The sequence below is a fragment of the Carassius auratus genome, unplaced genomic scaffold, assembly GCF_003368295.1.
Source record: "Carassius auratus strain Wakin unplaced genomic scaffold, ASM336829v1 scaf_tig00007763, whole genome shotgun sequence".
NCBI classification, from domain to species: Eukaryota; Metazoa; Chordata; class Actinopteri; order Cypriniformes; family Cyprinidae; genus Carassius; species Carassius auratus.
In genome coordinates this window covers 682,331-702,216 of record NW_020523877.1, presented here as the reverse complement: position 1 = coordinate 702,216, position 19,886 = coordinate 682,331, and the positions used below count along the sequence as shown (strand labels likewise).

The 19,886-nt window shown below is 40.1% G+C and overlaps 1 protein-coding gene across 1 annotated transcript; it reads left to right on the top strand.

Moving 5' to 3' along the window:
* The first annotated feature begins 16,811 nt into the window (after positions 1–16,811).
* On the top strand, positions 16,812–19,556 carry LOC113071666 (CD209 antigen-like protein C). The gene is made up of 5 exons (XM_026244963.1): positions 16,812–17,174; positions 17,661–17,900; positions 18,979–19,106; positions 19,246–19,358; positions 19,466–19,556. Exons 1-5 carry the CDS (start codon positions 17,111–17,113, stop codon positions 19,554–19,556), a joined length of 636 nt encoding a protein of 211 aa, XP_026100748.1. The 5' UTR covers positions 16,812–17,110.
* Positions 19,557–19,886: the final 330 nt, after the last annotated feature.

Genomic DNA, 19,886 nt, shown 5'->3' with positions numbered 1-19,886 from the left:
CGCTGGTGCAGCCTCCGTGTTGCCAGATTCAGGTATAGTGCTTGGGTGTCGTGACGTCATTACTATGCAGTCCATTTACCACTTAGCGTGGCTGCTATGTTGATGGCCCCCTACTGCTACTGCGCAGTAATGTGCTCATGCTTATAATGGGGGAGGGACTTCGGTATCAGTTGTTATAGAAATTTTTAAAATATTACTATACCAGCAATATCCTGCAAGCATTTTGTGCATTTTTAAGCAGATTAAAGCATTTATGATTGGCCATTGTTTTCATGTGCTCAACAGATATCTCTGTGATTGGGTACAATGATCACCAATTAATGTTATTCACTGAGCACTTACACTGACACACGGGAGCATATGAAAGCCACCATCTGTCAGCAGATCTGTCAGCGGATCCCTAATATATCTGCTCATAGACAGATCCTCTGAAATGCTGCTTTCAAATTCTCCTGTGTATATCGGTGTAAGTGCTCAGTGAGGAGGGTGAAGCGATGATTGTAATGAGTGCATGAGTTTTTTACTATTTGGCTTTTAGTCATTCTCTTATCTACAGCAGTAAATATTAACATATGGGTAACACTATTTTACAGTGTTTGTAACATTTTACATATTGTTGAAATAAACTGCACATTAATTTAGTTCATTTAGTTAATTCATCATATACTTAAGCCTCCTGTCAGTGCAAACCTACAAAAAATTAATTTCAGTGGAGGGACAGAAGATGAATCAATTTTGTTTAGAAGACTAACAAGTTTTATGGGTTTGGGACAACATGAGAGTGAGTAAATTACAATTTTCATTTTGGGGATAACTTACATTTTAATGCTGTAGTAAGTAAAATGTTGTTAATTAACATTACTAAGTAGTAATATGTACACCTACACTGTGATAAGGACACTATAAAATAAAATGTAAACCAAGTTTAAAGCTGGACATTTCATATGATTAAATGTGTAAACTTTTGTTTTTATAGGTGGACTGAAGAAGAACACAATGACCAAGACTGTGAACCAGAAAGACTCTCAAAAAAAGGGACTCTCAAAATGGTTCACGGGGGCTAGAGACAGGGGCGGAAAGAGAGCAATCAGGTCACAGCAGTCATCAGGACTGTGATCAGTTTTGTGTGTCCATCCATACAAATTGTTGAGACCAAGTATTTTAATACTGTATTGTAAGTTGAACAGTTTTTGTGTTTTATGTTGTCGTTGAAGTGTTTAAAAGGGATTGTTCACCCAAAATATAAAAATCTTTTCTCTCTCTTCTATTGATTTAAACCAGTGGTGTCAAACTGATTCTGGAGGGCAGAACTTGGCTCCAACCCTAATTAAAAGTACTTGATCCAGCTAAACAAACCCTTCAGGATTATTTTAAAACTAGATGTAATGTGTGTTGGAACAGGGTTGTAACTAAAATACGCAGGGCTGTGGCCCCCCAGGGGTTTGACACTGCTGCTTTAAACCCCATAAGCCTTTCATTCATCTTTGAAACACAAGTGATGTTATTAATTAAATTAAGATATTTCTGTCTCTCCATATAAAGTCTATTCATGAATTTTCATATATATATATATATATATATATATATATATATATATATATAGTACAGTACAGACCAAAGGTTTGGACACACCTTCTCATTCAAAGAGTTTTCTTTATTTTCATGACTATGAAAATTGTAGATTCACACTGAAGGTATCAAAACTATGAATTAACACATGTGGAATTATATACATAACAAAAAAGTGTGAAACAACTGAAAATATGTCATATTGTAGGTTCTTCAAAGTAGCCACCTTTTGCTTTGATTACTGCTTTGCACACTCTTGGCATTCTCTTGATGAGCTTCAAGAGGTAGTCACCTGAAATGGTCTTCAACAGTCTTGAAGGAGTTCCCCGAGAGATGCTTAGCACTTGTTGGCCCTTTTGCCTTCTGTCTGTGGTCCAGCTCACCCCTAAATCATCTGGATTGGGTTCAGGTCCGGTGACTGTGGAGGCCAGGTCATCTGGTGCAGCTCCCCATCACTCTCCTTCTTGGTCAAATAGCCCTTGATGCCTTCAGTGTGACTCGACAATTTTCATAGTCATGAAAATAAAGAAAACTCTTAGAATGAGAAGGTGTGTCCAAACTTTTGCTCTGTACTGTGTGTGTATATATGTGTATATATATAATATATGTATGTATGTATATGTGTGTGTTTTTTTTTTTTAATGTTACATACGTTTGGTTATGTAAAACCAGCTGTTGGGATAGTATCACCTTGTTTTAAAATAAACTGGTAATTTTGGTGTTTAACACTTGGTTTTAATTTTGGTGTAGAAAAACTTATATTGAAAATGTCTAAATTATAATAAAGTGCTTGATATACTGAACTTTTAAATTGCACCTTTAATATAATTTTATTTATTTTTTGTAGATGAATGACCAGTGGAATAGTCAAGAAGATGTATTATTATGAATGTTGCCCAGTTTTGCCCCACTTAGGTTCTTTATGACATTTATATGGGCTAATTCATACAGGGCCCACATGGAACCCATGGACAAACCCATCTGGGCCCCATGTTTAAAGTCATATGGGGCTCACATTGGCCCCACAGCTGTTGTGTTGCCTGGGTCATATGTGGGACCAATATGGGTCTTATATGTGTTGCCCAGTTGGGCCCCACATTAGCCCCAGTCAGGCCCCACCTTTATTTTGTTGTATGGATCATAAGTGGGACCAATATGGGTCTTATATGTGTTGCCCATTTGGGCCCCACATTAGCCCCAGTTAGGCCCCAGTTGGGATTCATATGGGTTAATTCAGATAGGGCCCACATGCAACCCATGGACAAACCCATGTAGGCCCCATATTTACAGCCCATATGGGGCCCACATGGGCCCCACGATAGAATGTTGGCTGGGACACAAACTGCATATTGTAATTTGAATTAATAAAACTACTAACACAAAAATAACATATTGAAAGGTCTGCTGCTGGAGACTTGCCATTGGCTGTTGTATTTGAATAATTAATGAGGTAGGTCTTTGCAAGGTTTGGGTGCTGTTTTGGGATGTTTTAACAGTCATTTATGAATATAATTATATTTAAAATTATGTTCTGTGTAATAATGCGTTGAATAATGAATCGTCTGAATCATTTCTGAAGGTAATGTGTTATGCATTTCTAGTGTTACCGTTGTAGTGATTACTGTTCATGTGAGGCAAGTTCTGCTGAAACAACATTATTAGGATAATGATCTAAATCAATAACTTTCAACATTATAAACGTCTAACTGCACATTCGCACCGGCGGCGTCGAGAGCGTGAAAAATCGCCCTTGCTGTTTTGTTAACGACGCTGCAGAAAGATTCGTGAGCGTTCAGATGCTCTGACGTAGTCACGTAGACCGAATTCCTATTTTGTATTGAAAGTGGCCGCAAAGCAAAAAGACTTGTTGATCTTATGCAGACTAACCACAAGGAGGTTAACGTTATAAGTTGATCTCATTAAATGTTGATGTGGACGAAATATTAAGATCCCTTTAAAATGAACGATCTCAGACACCTTGGTCCACATATCACTTTTAATTATTTTTTTTAGGTCCCTGTACGCAAACAGGGACACATCATAGACTACTGCAAACGCGAAACGGCAATAATCAACCTGTCCTCTATTTTGCTTGGGAACTAATGTGATCGGAGCTGCGTCCTCTGGAATCCTCTCAAGCGGTTGACTTTTACGTTCCGATTGGTTGCTGCCCAACCGCGTCATAGCTCATTACTATAAAGTTGCCTTGATTTAAACTCTGCTCGACGCTCTCAAACGCCAAGTCGCGCCGCGCCGCTCCTCGCCGCTGGTTTAAATTGAAAATGAATGACTTCCGGCCACTTTGACGCTCTCGACGCCGGCGTTGTGAATGCACAGTAATGCAAGTTTGGTTAATTGTTCTGTACGTTTTTAATGTACCTATGTGAGACACCACAATATTATGTTAATTAAAAAATTATACAGCCATTATCATGAAAAATTAAAGTGATGAGACAACGCCTCCCTGTCATTAAAATGAAACCTATACACGACTCATATATTTCTTTCCTCTGAAAAACTCAGCTCAGCTGTGGACGATTTAAAAATGTTTGATTTAAAGCAATGGTTCTCAACCCGCGGCCCGTCACGAATTCTAATGCGGCCTGCACCACATGCTGAATAAACAAAAAAGTTCAGTTTGTAAAATGTTATTGTTTACATCAATTTAAAAAACATATGCTACTAATGAATTATAAGCTATATCCTAATGTTTTTATGTGATTTTTTTCTTCTTCATATATTATTTTCAGACATGAGCACTGGCATAAGCATTTAACGAACATATACAAGCGAGCACTTTGGCAAAATTCAATTCAAATAGTCATCAACAGCCATTAGGTAAATTGCCTTTAAGGTAAAATTGCGCGTCAGAATAGATGAATTTGTTTTTTAAGGTAGAAAAAAAAGAAATTCAAAAAATGCCAGCGAATGAACATGTACAAACTGTCAATAGTCACAGTATCAGTATTGAAGGAGAAGTGCTGGATTTTCGTTTTTTTTTTTTTTGCCCCGCAACTCACTTGAAGAAGTTCATATAAATGGAAACCATACACTGTAACAATCCTTAATTGAAGAAATGTGGCAAATATCTCAAGAGAGAACCTCATATTATTAAATTCAAAAGTGCTTTCCATATTTGGATCAAAATAGGCTACATTTGTGAACGCACATTTTCTGAAATGTTGCGCGTCAGGTCATGCAAGCCTGCATCTTAAACCCTCTGTCAAACTTTCTGCGTCCGCGAGTCCTCTATGGACCGTTAGGTAGGCGTGATGTAAAAATCGTCATTGGAGAGTGTGTGCCGAGGCTCTGAGCAGACGACCGCGCGGACAGGTGCGCCTGGTCAGTAGGCTTCAAAAGCAAAATTGCACATGTGCAGGCAGAGTGAAGAAGCTCATTGCTACTCGAACCTGTGCAATCCGTCAATAAAATAATATAAAGACAGTGATGTGCAATAATTCTGGGCAATTGCAGAGCTGGCCATCAGCCTGCGCATTCAGAAGTATAAATTGAAGAAGTCTGCGTCCGCGCTGGCCGTGTACACATCCGGATTGCTCATGCGGAAAGTATAACACAGGCGTTACAATCACAACTTCTTTGTGTTACTCCTTTCAAGCTGAATCTCACAAAATTGGTCAGCTCCCGACAGCATCAGGTGTTTTATTTATGGGGAGTAGAATTGTTTATTTCAATGAATGTAATTGATTATATATCATAATAGTTAGGCTATAATATTATAAATCAGGTTGTTTTGCATTGCTGACGTAATATGTAAATTATATACGTAGAATTGCACTTAGACCAAAGTGCGGCTCGCTTGAAAAAAAGGTTGAGAACCACTGATATAAAGGCTGCTGTCCCATTTTATACAGGAATTGTTCATTTAAAAAAATCAAATTATATTGTTAGTTCTAATTATATTGTTAACACAAGTTAATTTAGAACTTTTTTTTTTACTTATAAACTCCTTGAGAATTTAAAGTTAGTTTAATAGTATTTAAATTCAAGTTAAAAAATAATTATTGTTTATTCTTGTAAAAAATACGTGTTTATTCTTTAGGAAAACAAGGGGAAAAATAAGGGACAATCCGAATATTTGTTTTGCTTTACCTATTTATGTAAGCTACAATTATTCAAATGATAATAATAATAATAAAATAATGTTAAAATACCATTGGCCTGAGTAATTTTGACCATTATAGAATTGTGACTTTAAAGATTAGGTGGTAAAAATACTGTGAAATTAATAATGGCATGGATTTTAGAGCATAACAACTGAAGGTTTATGAAACATTAGCCATTGGAACTTAAAGTTGTGAACTAAAATATTATTTTAACCATACAGCATGTGAATAAATAAAATGCATAATTTTCATAACATTTCTGGTGTTTGGATTTGTACTTCAATATAATGAGCTCCAAGTTTAAGAATATAGCCCTAGACTGGTTCTCTCTCTCTCTCTATTTAACAGCATTAGCTCAAAAAATACTCTTCCTTCAGGTAGAATGAATGTTTTTCTGCTTGCTAAATGTTGGCCTCATGATCAATAAGTTCGCCTCAATCTGATTCAGTAAAGTCAAACCGCAGACAGTGAAGCCTCGGAGACCCGCGCGCTGTGAGGCGGGAACAGAGGACTCCGCTTGGTCTTAAAGCCTCCCGCAAACATCCACGATCACAAATAACAATGATTTTCTTAAAAATAATGATTAATTATTAATTGATGATTTTTTATTATCATATGGTCTTGTGAAAATTATAATATGGTCTGCGAGAAAATTTTGAATACAAATAGTAGCCTAGTGCTAAAATTATGAATACAAATAGTAGCCTAGTGCTGCTGAGTGCAGGCATGTTTCAGTAACGCACCGTTCCTCAGAGCCAAAACACAGACCGAATTCTGTTCAGCTGGAGGGGGTCGGGTTTTGGATAGTTATTAATGGCTTCTGGGGGGTCGAGATAAAGGTGTGAATTGCTCTTTCATATGGACAGTGTCTTATGAGGCTTTCACTTGCTGAACCGGTTTATATAGGACTGTTGTTTTGGTTATATTCACAGTGCTGCTCTCTCCGACGCGAGAAATACAATACATTCACACATTACACTATTCCTTTTCGTTTAAAAACATTTCAAGCTTTCCGTAGCTATATTTTTAATGAACCTATGTGAGACACCATGATATTATGTTCCCAGCCGGCACATGACCGACCTTCAACGTTGAAATATGGTTGAAATAAGGTCAGTTGTGGTTTCAACGTTGAAACAACGTTGATTCAACGTTTAAAGCTGAATGGTTGAAAAACATCCAGCACATGACCAACTTTCAATGTTGAAATATGGTTGAAATAAGGTCAGTTGTGGTTTCAACGTTGAAACAACGTTGATTCAACGTTTAAAGCTGAATGGTTGAAAAACATCCAGCACATGACCAACTTTCAATGTTGAAATATGGTTGAAATAAGGTCAGTTGTGGTTTCAACGTTGAAACAACGTTGATTCAACGTTTAAAGATGAACTGTTGAAAAACTTCCAGCACATGACCAACTTTCAACATTGAAATATGGCTGAAATAAGGTCAGTTGTTTTAATGAAACAACGTTAAAAATGTTTAATGCTAAATGGTAGTTAAAGGTTAACAAGCTTTTAAATTATTTATATTAAATTATTTAAATTAATTAATTATTTTAATAGCATTTTAAAATATTTTAGTCATGATACCTATTCTAAAATCTAAAGGTATATGTTAAATATTATCATCATTAACAACAATAAAACTATATACATTTCGCTGCTTTATCACACTGAAACAACTCCCATTGGTAGTTGTATTTTATTACTTCTATCATGATTGGTTAATCTGGCTGTCATTCAGGAAACTGGACAATGAATCGGTTCGCGCCTTTCTACATTTAAAAATATGACCGTTATTGTCGTCTTTCTGTGAGTGAGGCGGATAACTGTGAGCTGCTGCTCGTCATAACTGACTGCTCTATCGGTCCCGAATTATTTCATATTTGCCTGTACATTTTTTATTTATTTTGAGCGAATTTGAGTCGTGACATGTCAATGGAGAACAAAAACTGTGAACACAAGAAGGGTCAGGTGTTCTGCGAGGTCCTGAAAACATCTTGGCAAAATGAGGTAAGAAAATCGCTAACGTTATCTTTATTATCTTTTGAAAATAGTAAAGTATTACCAGAGTTTACAAATGGGTAGTTTAAAGGACATGTAATCTGCAGATGAATAAATACCCGTGTGTCTATTTTTGCATTTCTTTATCACAGCTGATCAAGTTAGGTGCTCACCTAATGTGTTGCTGGTAAGAGAGATTTAGAGATGGTTTAGAGATTTTCCCATATTTTCCTGATATGTATCCCATGCATTAGGTGTGTTATATATGTTTGTATGCTTATAATAGTTTCAAAGTGTTTTCTGAAACATATAAGTGCAAATGTTTGTATTTAAATAATATAATTTTAATGAATTAATGAAAATGAATAAATAAATAAAAGGATTGTTTAAAGCCATGGTTCTCAAAGTGTCAGGCCCCCTCTAGTTGTTATGCAGGTGAATCACTAAATTAAACTAATTAATGTTAATATATTTTAACTTAATCTTTAAGTTTTTTTTTTGCACATTTAAGTATGTTAGAGTTAAAGTACAGTACAGTTTTGTAACTTTTGTTACATAATTACATTTAAAATTACATTTTAATTTAAACTTTTTTTTATTTACCTGTGAATGTAAGCACAGTTGTAGTGTTAATGTTCAAACATGGTAAAGTGTCTGACAACAATAAATATTCTTATTAGAATAAAACTGCCTCATTTTTTAACTGTAGACCTGTAGCTGAATAGTTTGGCCTACTACGCTGCTGAAATGTAATGTTGGTCATTATGGTGCAACTTAATATTTAATAACAAATATTTTCTGAAGTGGTACTTGGTATAAAAAGTTTGAGAACCAGTGGTTTAAAGAAATGGTATAATATGAAATCCTGCTTTTTAAGAACTTTTCAGTAAACCATTTCTTCTTTCCCCTTGTAGAGTCATCGAGGATCCAGCTTGTTCTTGAAACATTGGTAAGAAATTGTTCATCTGCTACATTGCACTGTCACTTCTGCTAGAGATGCTTTGACCTTTTGTGATAGGTTTTGATTGTACTTAGTTTATTAAAAATGTACTGAATTAGATTTTATTTGTTTTACTACACTGTATTACTAGTGTTTTGATTAAAACAGTGTAACTGGGGGTTCTGAAAACACTGCTTGTGAATAATTTGTTAATATTGTAAATTTTCATCTGAATACATTAAATAAGTGTTTAATGAATAGTGTTGTCCACTTTGTTTCCAACCTCACTGTTACTGAACTGTAAAGTGAAAATATGGTGTGATTTATTTTGCATTCAGTTTTCATTTAAATATATTTCACAATATCAAAGTTATTGTGAAACATTGTGGACATACCTAAACAAACTGGTTAAATCTTATGTTCCCTCCAGAAGTTTGCCCTTTGCAAGTGAACGACTCCTTGTGGTGCCATCCCAAAGAGGTTCAAAATCACTCTCACGGACCTTTTCCTGGACTGTGTCCAGCTGGTGGAATGACCTCCCAATCTCAATCCTAACTGCTGAGTCTTTACTCATTTTCAAGAAACATTTTAAGACTCATCTTTTTCACCGGAACTTAAGCAACTAATGCTAGCACTTTTCCTTCTTTTCTTGTCTTTCATATATAAAAAAAAAAAAAAAAAAACCTGGCTATGTGTTCTGTACTAGACTAACTGAGACTTATCATGGCACTTGTTTACTGTTGTTGTTCGCTTGTACACCTGACTGCTTCTGTTCTTCTCATTTGTAAGTAGCTTTGGATAAAAGCGTCTGTTAAATGATTAAATGTAAATGTTTATACAGGACGGTACAGAAAGTGCACAAGTGGGAGAGAGTGGAGGGGACGGCGTCAGAAAGGACCTAGCGCTGGGACACTTTCAAGGATCACCCGAAGCACAACCACACTGTATACACGAGGCTGCTGGTTCTAACATTTTAGAGTCTCCTTCGGTAGAAATCTCATTCTGCATTCCCCACGGTAAAGAAGACACAGTCCGGGGGGGTTCCCATTAGAAATCAACTGGTTGAAGGTTCCCTGCTCATACTGTGCAACACATTTTCACTGCACAAATGTGCACAACTTGAAATGAGACACATTACTAAAACATGTTTTTGACAGAAACTGTAGTTTTCCACCAAAATAAAAGATCCACTGGTTTCAGTCATAAAGGTACAAGGGTTTGTCTTGTAAGTGCTGAACAAAAATATGCATTTTTGTGCCGAATTATTTTACAAAAACCTTTAAATATTATTGTATTTGGATTGTTCTACTACATGTTTTTAGCATTACCTCCATGCATACTCTGCATAATAAAGTGTGGGATTATTTTCATCTGTTTTATTCAGTATGTTTACAAAATTTAACTGTTGTTTGACAATTTTGAGCATGTGGTTGTTTATTGAAGTTGTTTGTAAAGCCATTGCTGCCAGTCATTAGATTTTTAGCCTTGCATGTACATTGTTGATCTAAATGCCAACTAGGATCTAGGTGTATTTACACACGGTGCAAGGTACGACGGGGAAACAACGTCGTGTTATCAACGCTGATTAACTTTTCAAAATCAACACCTCATTCAGCTTTCATCCCAGGGCTGCAGCACGACCCTAATTCACCCATAATGCAGGTAAGACGGTGAAACAGCGTCGCGATTTCAACGGTGAATCCACGTCGTGATTTCAACGTTGATCCAATTTGCAAAATCGAAAGGTTATTCAACATTGATTCAACGTCGGGATTTCAACAGTGAATCAGCGTTGTGATTTCAACCGTACATCAACGTCACGATTTCAACGGTGAATCAACGTCGTGATTTCAACGTTGATCCAATTTGCAAAATCGAAAGGTTTTTCAACGTTGATTCAACCATGGTACCTGACGTTGTTTCAACGTTGAATCAACGTTGAAATGCCGGCTGGGTTAATTAAAAAATTATACATTCATTATCATGAAAAATTAAAGTGATGAGATGGCGCTCCCTGTCATTAATGCACATTAATAACTTTTGCACAAACACTTAAATATGACATAGACAGTAAAAGAAATGGACACAGCGACCCCATTGGAACTCAATTGAGACAAGTGAAGCCCATTTTTAGCATTTTTTAGCACTTCCGTTTCTGACTCGCAGACTCAAACGAAGCTTGATGACGTCAGCAGCCTGTCTGACAGATGTAAATCTTCTAGTAGCTGTGCGTGCAAACTGCCATCGTTAATCTTGCAGAGACGGCGAGCTTGAGCGGGGAGTTCTTTGGCGTGAGTGAGCAGGAGTAAGTATTCTGATTAATTATTTTGTATAGTATTTTAAAATGTAACGCCAGTACGCCATATTAAGTTAATTACCTGCAAGCTTCTCCTCCTGTCTGTACGGTAATGCGACAGAGAGCCGAGTGGTTATGACGCAATCGTTAGCCTATTTTTTACAAAAACTGTTTTATACGGGGTCATAATGTAACATAGAAGGTAATGGAGCCCTTTATACATTGTCGTGTATCTTTAGAAATAAATAATGGACAAATGGAGTTTTTAAATGCCTCAGATGTAAAGTTATTCGCTGTCAAAGTGACACCAAAATGAATGGGAGTCAATGGGAATGCTAACGCAGGTGAAGTTCTGCTAAAAGATGGCAGCCCCCACCCGACTTCAACTTCCGGTCGACTTCCTTGCCCCCTGGAATATGAGCTTCTTATCACGAGTAAAATTCATACCAACAGCCAACATATTTAGCTTGATCAGAAGGTTGACTGCAAGAGTTGAGCGGGGTGTTAAGGGTTTGTCTGTTTCTTTTACTGATTATTTTCGGGTTAAAGCATGATTTAAACAGATTCACACTCAATCGCTTTTGCAATAATGCGTTCAAACAAATGTAATCTTACAGTGCTACATTATCAGCATGCTATCTGATTTTGAAATCTTGAAGTTAATCGATCAGTTTAGATAAAATAACTGACTTAGTATCATATGCATCTTTTACAAAGGTGTGTTTGAACTAAGAAACTGATGTTTCCTTCAGGCTGTAGATCTGCTGAATATCAAATTGTACCATAGCTTCATGTCTTTGTTTCTTTTCTTTTTACTGTTTAAGTTTTTTCCCTATGCCCACTGTATGCATGTGTGTGTGTGTGTGTTAGACTACTGTATGCATGTGTGTGTGTGTGTGTGTTAGACTAGTTTAAGTGTTTATGTAGTAAATAATATCTTAGTTGTATCACACTTGAGGTTGTTAATTTTTTGTTCATAACTGAAGTTCCCTTTCGATACTTCACTCATACTGCGTATGGGGAAAAGCTCCTTTTTTCCTCGATACTGAAGCCTTTTTTCAATAACGCAGTGCAACTGCACTGCCATTGGTTTAATCTGTAAACTTTTTTAAACCAATGAAAGCTCCTTTTTTGCCGAGCTTCTCCGCATCCTCTCCAAGGCCGTTGAGGAACTCCATCTGGAGTGGGCCCCCTCTGAAGAGCCAACACGCAGCAGGCTGGACGAGTGGTACCTGCCAGGACGCCGCCAGGCCCCCCGCCAGCGACCTGCCCCATTCTTCCCTGAGGTTCATGATGAGCTGACAAAGTCGTGGCGCGCCCCCTACTCGGCCCGCCTACGCACTTCCTCTGCAGCTCTCAGCTCAGTAGATGGCTCTCAGGAGAAGGGCTATGAGCAATTGCCGCCCCTGGACGAGGCCGTGGCTGCTCACCTCTGTCCCCCCGCGGCTGTGGGGTGGAAAAATAAGAGAGCCCTTCCTTCCAAGCCCTGCAGGACGACCTCTGCCATGGCTGGCAGGGCCTACACTTCTGCGGGCCAAGCCGCTTCATCTCTGCACACCATGGCCATATTGCAGGTGTTCCAGGCAAAGCTTCTCCGTTCCCTGGATGAGTCTAGCTCTAGTGAACCTGCTTTCCGTGACCTCCGCAGCGCCACTGATTTGGCTCTGCGTGCCACGAAAGCCACGGCCCAGGCCATCGGATGATCCATGGCCAACCTGGTTGTGCTGGAGCGCCACCTCTGGATCAACCTAACAGAGATTAAGGAGAGCGACAAAGTGGCCTTTCTCGATGCCCCAGTCTCTCCATGCGGCCTCTACGGACCAGCGGTAGAAGGGTTTACAGAACGCTTCACTGCAGCACAGAAGTCGTCCCAAGCCATGCGACACTTCCTGCCCAAGCACTCCACCTCTGCCCCGAGTCGCCCCAGGACTGCGCCGACTCAGCACCAGAGCAAACCTGCCCCTTCTACACCCCAGGCGGCGCCCCCTAAGGAGCAGCACCCAGCTCGCCCCACTAGGCGCGCTAAACTGCCTAGATGTCAGGGCCCCCGGCAAAGGATTGTGCTGGACCCGACGCCCTCTAAATCCTCCTGATCGTTGGGGAAGAAAGAGGAAGGGGCAAAGTCCCGCCGCGGCCGGACCACCCCAGAAGCTCTCTCGCCTGTCTGCTGTGCGACCTGGGCCCACTGTTGTTGCGTCCACGCAAAGCGCTGTTGTTATGGCGAACACAATAAATATTTCACATTTTCAAAAAGAGAGCAGTTTTCCTCTTCCACACTCGTCAGTGTTCAGGCCCCTAATCAGAGGTCTGCCATCTGACACTATCCAGCCCCTTGTCACGCGGGCCGAGGCCTGGCAGGCCATCCCCGGAGTGTCCAAGTGGGTGTTGGGGATAATAAAACACAGCTACTCACTGCAGTTCGCCCGAAGACCCAGCGTTTTCGCGGAGTGATTCCCACCTCGGTAGAGTTAAGGAAGGGAGCCATAGAGATAGTTTCTCCCTCAGAAAGCGGGTCGGGGTTCTACAGACGTTATTTCCTTGTCCCCTAGACCTCAGACACCTGAACCTTTCCCTCATGAAATGGAAGTTCAAGATGTTGACACTGAAGCAGATCCTCACGCAGATTTGCCCCGAGGACTGGTTCTTCTCGCTGGACCTGAAAGATGCTTACTTTCACATCCAGATAGCCCCCCATCACAGACAATTCTTGAGATTCGCGTTCGAGGGTGTGGCTTACCAATATACAGTCCTTCCCTTTGGGCTGTCTCTAGGTCCCCGCACTTTCACGAAGTGCATGAACGAGGCGCTTTCCCCTCTGAGACAGATGGGAATCCGCATTCTGAACTATCTCGACGACTGGCTCATTCTAGCCCAGTCACGAACTGAGCTAGACCTCAACAGATCCGTGCTCCTGAGCCACTTACAGTGCCTAGGACTCAGGGTCAATTTCGCCAAGAGCTCACTGCTCCCCAGCCAACGTATTACGTTCCTGGGAGCAGTTTTCGACTCCGTAAATATGAGGGCGGTCATATCACCAGAGCGCGCTCTGGTACTTCAGCAGCTCGCGGCCTCTGTCAAGAACAAAGCCTGTTTCCCTCTGAAGTTCTTTCAGAGGATGCTAGGGCTGATGGCTTCCGCCTCCCCAGTTTTACAGCTCGGCCTCCTACGAATGCGGCCCTTGCAGTACTGGCTGAAACTCTGGGTCCCACCTAATGCTTGGCGGCACGGCCGCTTTCGCATCAGGGTCAACCAGGCCTGTCTAGCAGCCCTGGAGCCTTGGATGAACCCTGTTTGGTTCAGTCGTGGAGTACCCCTACAGGCGGTTTCCAGAAGGACGGTGCTCTCAACAGATACGTCCAACCTGGGTTGGGGTGCTCTGTGCGAGGGCAGACCAGCCTTCGGTTCGTGGTCCCACGAAGAAAGCCATCTCCATATCAACTGCCTCGAGATGCTGGCAGTAGAACGAGCCCTTCAATCCTTTCAGGCAATCTTGGAAGGGCGCCACATCCTAGTCCAGTCGGACAGCATGACAGTGGTGTCCTACATAAATCACCAAGGCGGCCTTTCGTCCAGCCGCCTCTGCGCACTGGCAAAGCGCCTCTTGGAATGGGCATTACCCAGGTTGCGATCGCTCAAGGCGACACACATACCTGGCAAGACGAATCTGGGAGCAGACATGCTTTCACGGAGCAATGTCCCCTCGGACGAGTGGATGCTCCATCCCCAGACGGTTCTCAAAATCTGGGAGATTTTCGGGAAGGCAGAGGTCGACCTCTTCGCCTCAGAAAGCAACTCTCATTGCCCAACTTATTTTTCAGGGATACGCTGGCCCACAACTGGCCCAGCCTCCTTCTTTATGCTTTTCCCCCGATCGCTCTGATCCCTCAGGTCATCAGACGAGTCAGGGAAGACAGACACAGAGTCCTCCTAGTGGCCCCACTCTGGAGGACCCAAGTTTGGTCCTCGGAGCTTTTCAGGCTTTCCATGAAAGCCCCATGGCCGATCCCCCTGAGGCGGGACCTCCTCTCTCAGGCGAACAGGACAATCTGGCATCCACAGCCAGAACTCTGGGCTCTGCATGTATGGTCCCTCGATGGGAGCCTCTGAGCCTCCCCGGGGACGTGCTACACACCATTGCTCAGGCAAGAGCCCCGTCTACAAGACGCCTCTATGCCCAAAATGGTCAGTCTTTGTTGACTGGTGCTTAGCACAAAACAAAGACCCTGTTGAGTATGATGTATCTCCAATACTGTCATTTCTCCAGGAGCGTCTAGAAAAGGGTCTCCTATTGCTGGCCAATCAGTGGGTCGAAACAGCCTCATTGTGCGTTTCCTGAGAGGTGCTAGGCGGTTGAAGCCCCCACGTCCTCTCACCCTCTCGGTGAGCCCTGCATGCCTTGAGTTTGGGCCCAATGACTCTAAGGTCATTTTAAAACCCAGGCATGGCTACGTACCTAAAGTGCTCTCGACGCCATTCAGAACACAGGTAATTTCCCTCTCAGCTCTGCCTCCGTTGTCAGGTGAGCGAGAGCTGGATTTACTCTGCCCAGTGAGGGCTTTGAGAATTTACATTGAGCGGTCGCAGCCATTCAGGCAATCTGACCAGCTTTTTGTCTGCTTTGGTGACCGCACCAAAGGGTCTTCGGTCTCAAAGCAACGCCTCTCGCGTTGGATAGTTGAAGCTATCGCTCTATGTTACTCCTCTATGGGCCTTGAGTGCCCCATAGGAGTTAGAGCCCACTCTACTAGAGGGATGGCCTCTTCATGGGCCTGGTCTAGTGGTGTCTCTATCAAGGACATCTGTGAGGCGGCCGGCTGGTCCTCGCCGTCCACTTTTGTCAGGTTCTATAACTTGGATATCCTGACCTTGCATGCTCGGGTTCTTTCGGTTTGATACGACGGCCTCTAGCAGACTCTGTCATCATACCACCTCCAGTGAGCTAGCTCCCTCTCAGCAGTGTAGCGTCAAGGGTTCGATGGCTCCGGCCCTCTCACTTATCCTCTGGACCCCAGGGTGTTCAAGTTAAGTCTTGTCGTTCCCTACCGTGGCACGGCGTGGTTGAATTCGTTCCCCATACGCAGTATGAGTGAAGTATCGAAAGGGAACGTACTCGGTTACGAACGTAACCTCGGTTCCCTGAGATACAGAACGAGTACTACGTTATATGCCGTGCCACGAGGCTGAAAAAAGGCTTCAGTATCGAGGAAAAAAGGAGCTTTTCCCCATACGCAGTACTCGTTCCGTATCTCAGGGAACCGAGGTTACGTTCGTAACCGAGTACGTTTCTAATCATGCAGATTTTAGCTACATGCTCTGTGTAGTATTGTACAGTAAGAAATATTTTTTATTTAACCAGGAAATTAACGTTCTTAGAATTGACAGACAGTTGACACTGAGAGGTCAAGTAAAAACTTACAGCTGATCTAAATATTTATAACTTATCATAACTAGTTATGACTGATTATACATATTTCCCCTTTGAGCTGATTCGTAACACAGCAAACAGAGATTCGGTCTGTCTGCGGTGACTCTTGTAGCGATTCAAGAGGTTTCATGTTTTCTGACACCTTTAAAAAAAAAAAGAGAGAGAGAGAGAACAACAACCAAAAAACAGGCTGAGCATCTCAGAACAAAATCTCCAGATGCTCTCCTGAGAACCAGACCGAAAAACCTGATCAGCTGTCTGAACTTTTGATGTACCAGCAACAACCTGAACATTTCAGAAACTTTACAACATCACCTTGAACCTCATTTACATCAACACAATCCTCATAGTTGAAACACTTATTTCAGTGTCCTTCTGCAGTGAGTTGAAGTTCCCTTTGACATAAATAATTGTAGTATTTCTGTAAAAACACTTCCTTTCTGCATAAATACTGGCCACACAAACAGATGAGGAACACAACACAGTCCACTACAGAGAGAGAAACTAGTGTTAGTTTACTGAATGTGGAAATGAAAATATAGAAAAGGGTAAAACTCAGAGAAGAAGAAACAACATGGATGATGTCTAAGAATATGTGAACGTCGTACGAGGTAAAGTCAGAACAGATATCACAGATTCAATGCCACGAGAATCCAGTCATATAGCACGGATAAAGATTCAATAAGAGACTCAGAAGACTGAACAGAAAGGATTGTTGATATCTACGTCAGTGCAGAGGCTGTAAGAGACATGAAACATAAGAAAGAGACAGAAGACTTCAACACAGAAGAACCCCGAACACCTCGACACACAGGTAACTGAGATTAAAGGACATTTTCTGATTATTCTCTCTCTTCCAGGTCCTCCAGTATGATCTGACATGCTCCATTTGTTGATGGTGGTTAATGGTTTATTTTTTTCCTGAAAGTGACTGATCATTTTGCTAGAGAAGACACTTATTTGTCAACCAGGTTCATGTGGATTCATTTAAAGCTTCCTAAATATGGATTTTAGAAAAGGTTTATTTTGAGACCTGTTCACGTTTTCCTCCAAAACCAAAAATGGATCATCGGCTGAAAAAAGAAAATCATATACAGTGAAACTCGGATGAGTAAATAATCAGGAAACCATTTTTGAGTGAACTGTTCCTCTGCATTTATTCACAAAACACAAGATCAAAAACCACACTAATAAACGTCTGACAAGCGTTAAAGTTAGTCTAAAGTTCACATGTTTCAGAAGATGTGAGTCGTATGATATGAGGAAGTGAAGAGACTAACATCATATCTATCCTCTTCAGGAAGTGATGGTGTGATGATCTCCAGAGCAGCTGCAGTAGTGTTTGTGCTGCTGTGTGTTCTTCTGCTGACTGCACGCATTATACTGTGTGCCACCTTCACTCAAGAGAGACAACAGCTGCTGACTAAGATCACCAACCTTACAGTAGAAAGAGACCAGCTACTAACAAACAATATGAACCTCACAGAAGAGAGAGACCAGCTGAAATCAGAAAGAAATGATCTTCAGAAGAAGTTTGCGGGTTAGTTTCTTCAGTCTAACTGGAAACTTGATCTAAAGCAGACTCAGATTTTAAAGTGGACTGTCCTGGATCTGTTGTGTAGCTTATGCTTGTAATTGACCTTTCTTTAGCTCTTTATGTTTATAATGATTAATGATAATTTAGAGAAAAAACATGATCTTTTGTGATAATCAATCTTTGGCCTCAGATGAGACACAAACCTGTCAAATACACAGTACTTCAGTGTCTAGAGAGCACCAATGAGATCAGTTTAAAACACTGTTACAGAAACCTTCCTTTGAGAAACAGGTTTCCTTCTGAAAGTCATTGTCTGTTACAGTATACAACATAAACAGAGCGTACAGATACAGTGAAATTAAGAGATAAACTGTAAAGAGATCTTGCACTCAAAAAATTGAATATTCAATACAGTATACTGTCAGTTATTGTACAGTAATAATACTATAAACAACTATGATCAAATAAACACTACTAGTAGAAGTAATATAAATAACCTTTTTAATTGGGTTTAGATTAAAATTTAGTTCAAGTATCCCTAGCCCTAGTAAAAAAAAACAATTTATTAAAAGTATATTTATTTCATATTAAGAATAATTCAAATCTATTGACATATTTACTGATACATCGCTCTAAACTTACTGATAAAACACTTATATTTCAGCTTTATTTGTAGTGCTACTTCTGCACAGTGCACATCTCTCAATATGAATCCTACAGTGTGTTTAAATCTCACTGTTGATGAGGATTGTATGATCTCTGAATAATATTTAATGTCTTTAAATGCAAGATATTTCAAGTGTAGCTGAAGTATAATTGCTATAGTCCCACTTTAACACAATCAAATAAACTTCAGTGTATCTTTAGTTGCACTTCAACACTACTTCTGCACAATTCAAATGAATAAAGTACAAAGTTAGTTGTTCCAGTTTAGCAGACTTTAATTTTACCAGTTTAATACACCACAAGTACAATTGCATTGTATTTTTATTAAGTACATAAATATGTAAATGTATTTGTAGTATACTTATCATTTTAGTGTATTTATATTTCACTAGGGATGTCTTATCTGTGTTTATAGATGGATGGAAGTTTAATCAATCCAGTCTTTACTTCTTTTCCTCTGAGAAGAAGAGCTGGACTGAGAGCAGAAGATACTGTAGAGAGAGAGGAACAGATCTGATCATCATCAACAACACAGAGGAACAAGTGAGTGTGTGTGTGTGTGTGTGTGTGTGTGTGAGAGAGAGAGAGAGAGAGAGAGAGAGATAGTGTGTGTGTGTGTGTGTGTGTGTGAGAGAGAGAGAGAAAGAGAAGAGAGAGAGTGTGTTATTGTTTCTCTTCTCAGGATTTTGTGAAGAATATTTGTGGTTCTGATCATTTCTGGATTGGTTTGACTGATGTTGAAGAGGAGGGCAGATGGAAATGGGTTGATGGCAGCAACATCAACATCACCTCTGGGTGAGAAATGACTGAACTGAACTGATTATTATCTAATAAATGATTGTCTCAGTCAGTATCATATCACACAGAAGCAGCTCTGATCTAACTCTGATCTGTTGATGCAGGTTCTGGGCGCGTGGAGAACCAAACGACTATCAGGGAAACGAAGACTGTGCTAACATTCATTCATCAGGATGGTTTGATTCTCCATACTAAATGTGATAGTAGTGTTAAATGGATCTGTGAGAAGAGTATCCTTAAATAAATGATACATTATAATAAAAATGTACATATATGCATCATGAACTGATAAATGTCAGTAATCTTACCTGTTTGTTTTTTTTGAATGGCACATTAATTAGGTTATTCTGTATAAACAACTAAAAAATAAATATAAAAAAACATTGTAATATTAAAATTTTCATATAAAACTTTTTAAAATCATTTTGTTTTGAATTTTTAGATCTGAACTAAAATCTGAATGTGAAAAACAACAGCGATGTTTCTACAGACTGAAATAAAATCAGAAATACACTGATATAATAG

What these genes read in the sequence shown, in the direction of transcription:
- LOC113071666 (XM_026244963.1), top strand. Translation starts at nt 17,111, where the DNA reads ATGAAACATAAGAAAGAGACAGAAGACTTCAACACAGAAGAACCCCGA. An exon ending in TCAACAACACAGAGGAACAA is followed by an intron (nt 19,107 to 19,245) that starts GTGAGTGTGTGT and finishes TTCTCTTCTCAG; the next exon opens with GATTTTGTGAAGAATATTTG. An exon ending in AACATCAACATCACCTCTGG is followed by an intron (nt 19,359 to 19,465) that starts GTGAGAAATGAC and finishes CTGTTGATGCAG; the next exon opens with GTTCTGGGCGCGTGGAGAAC.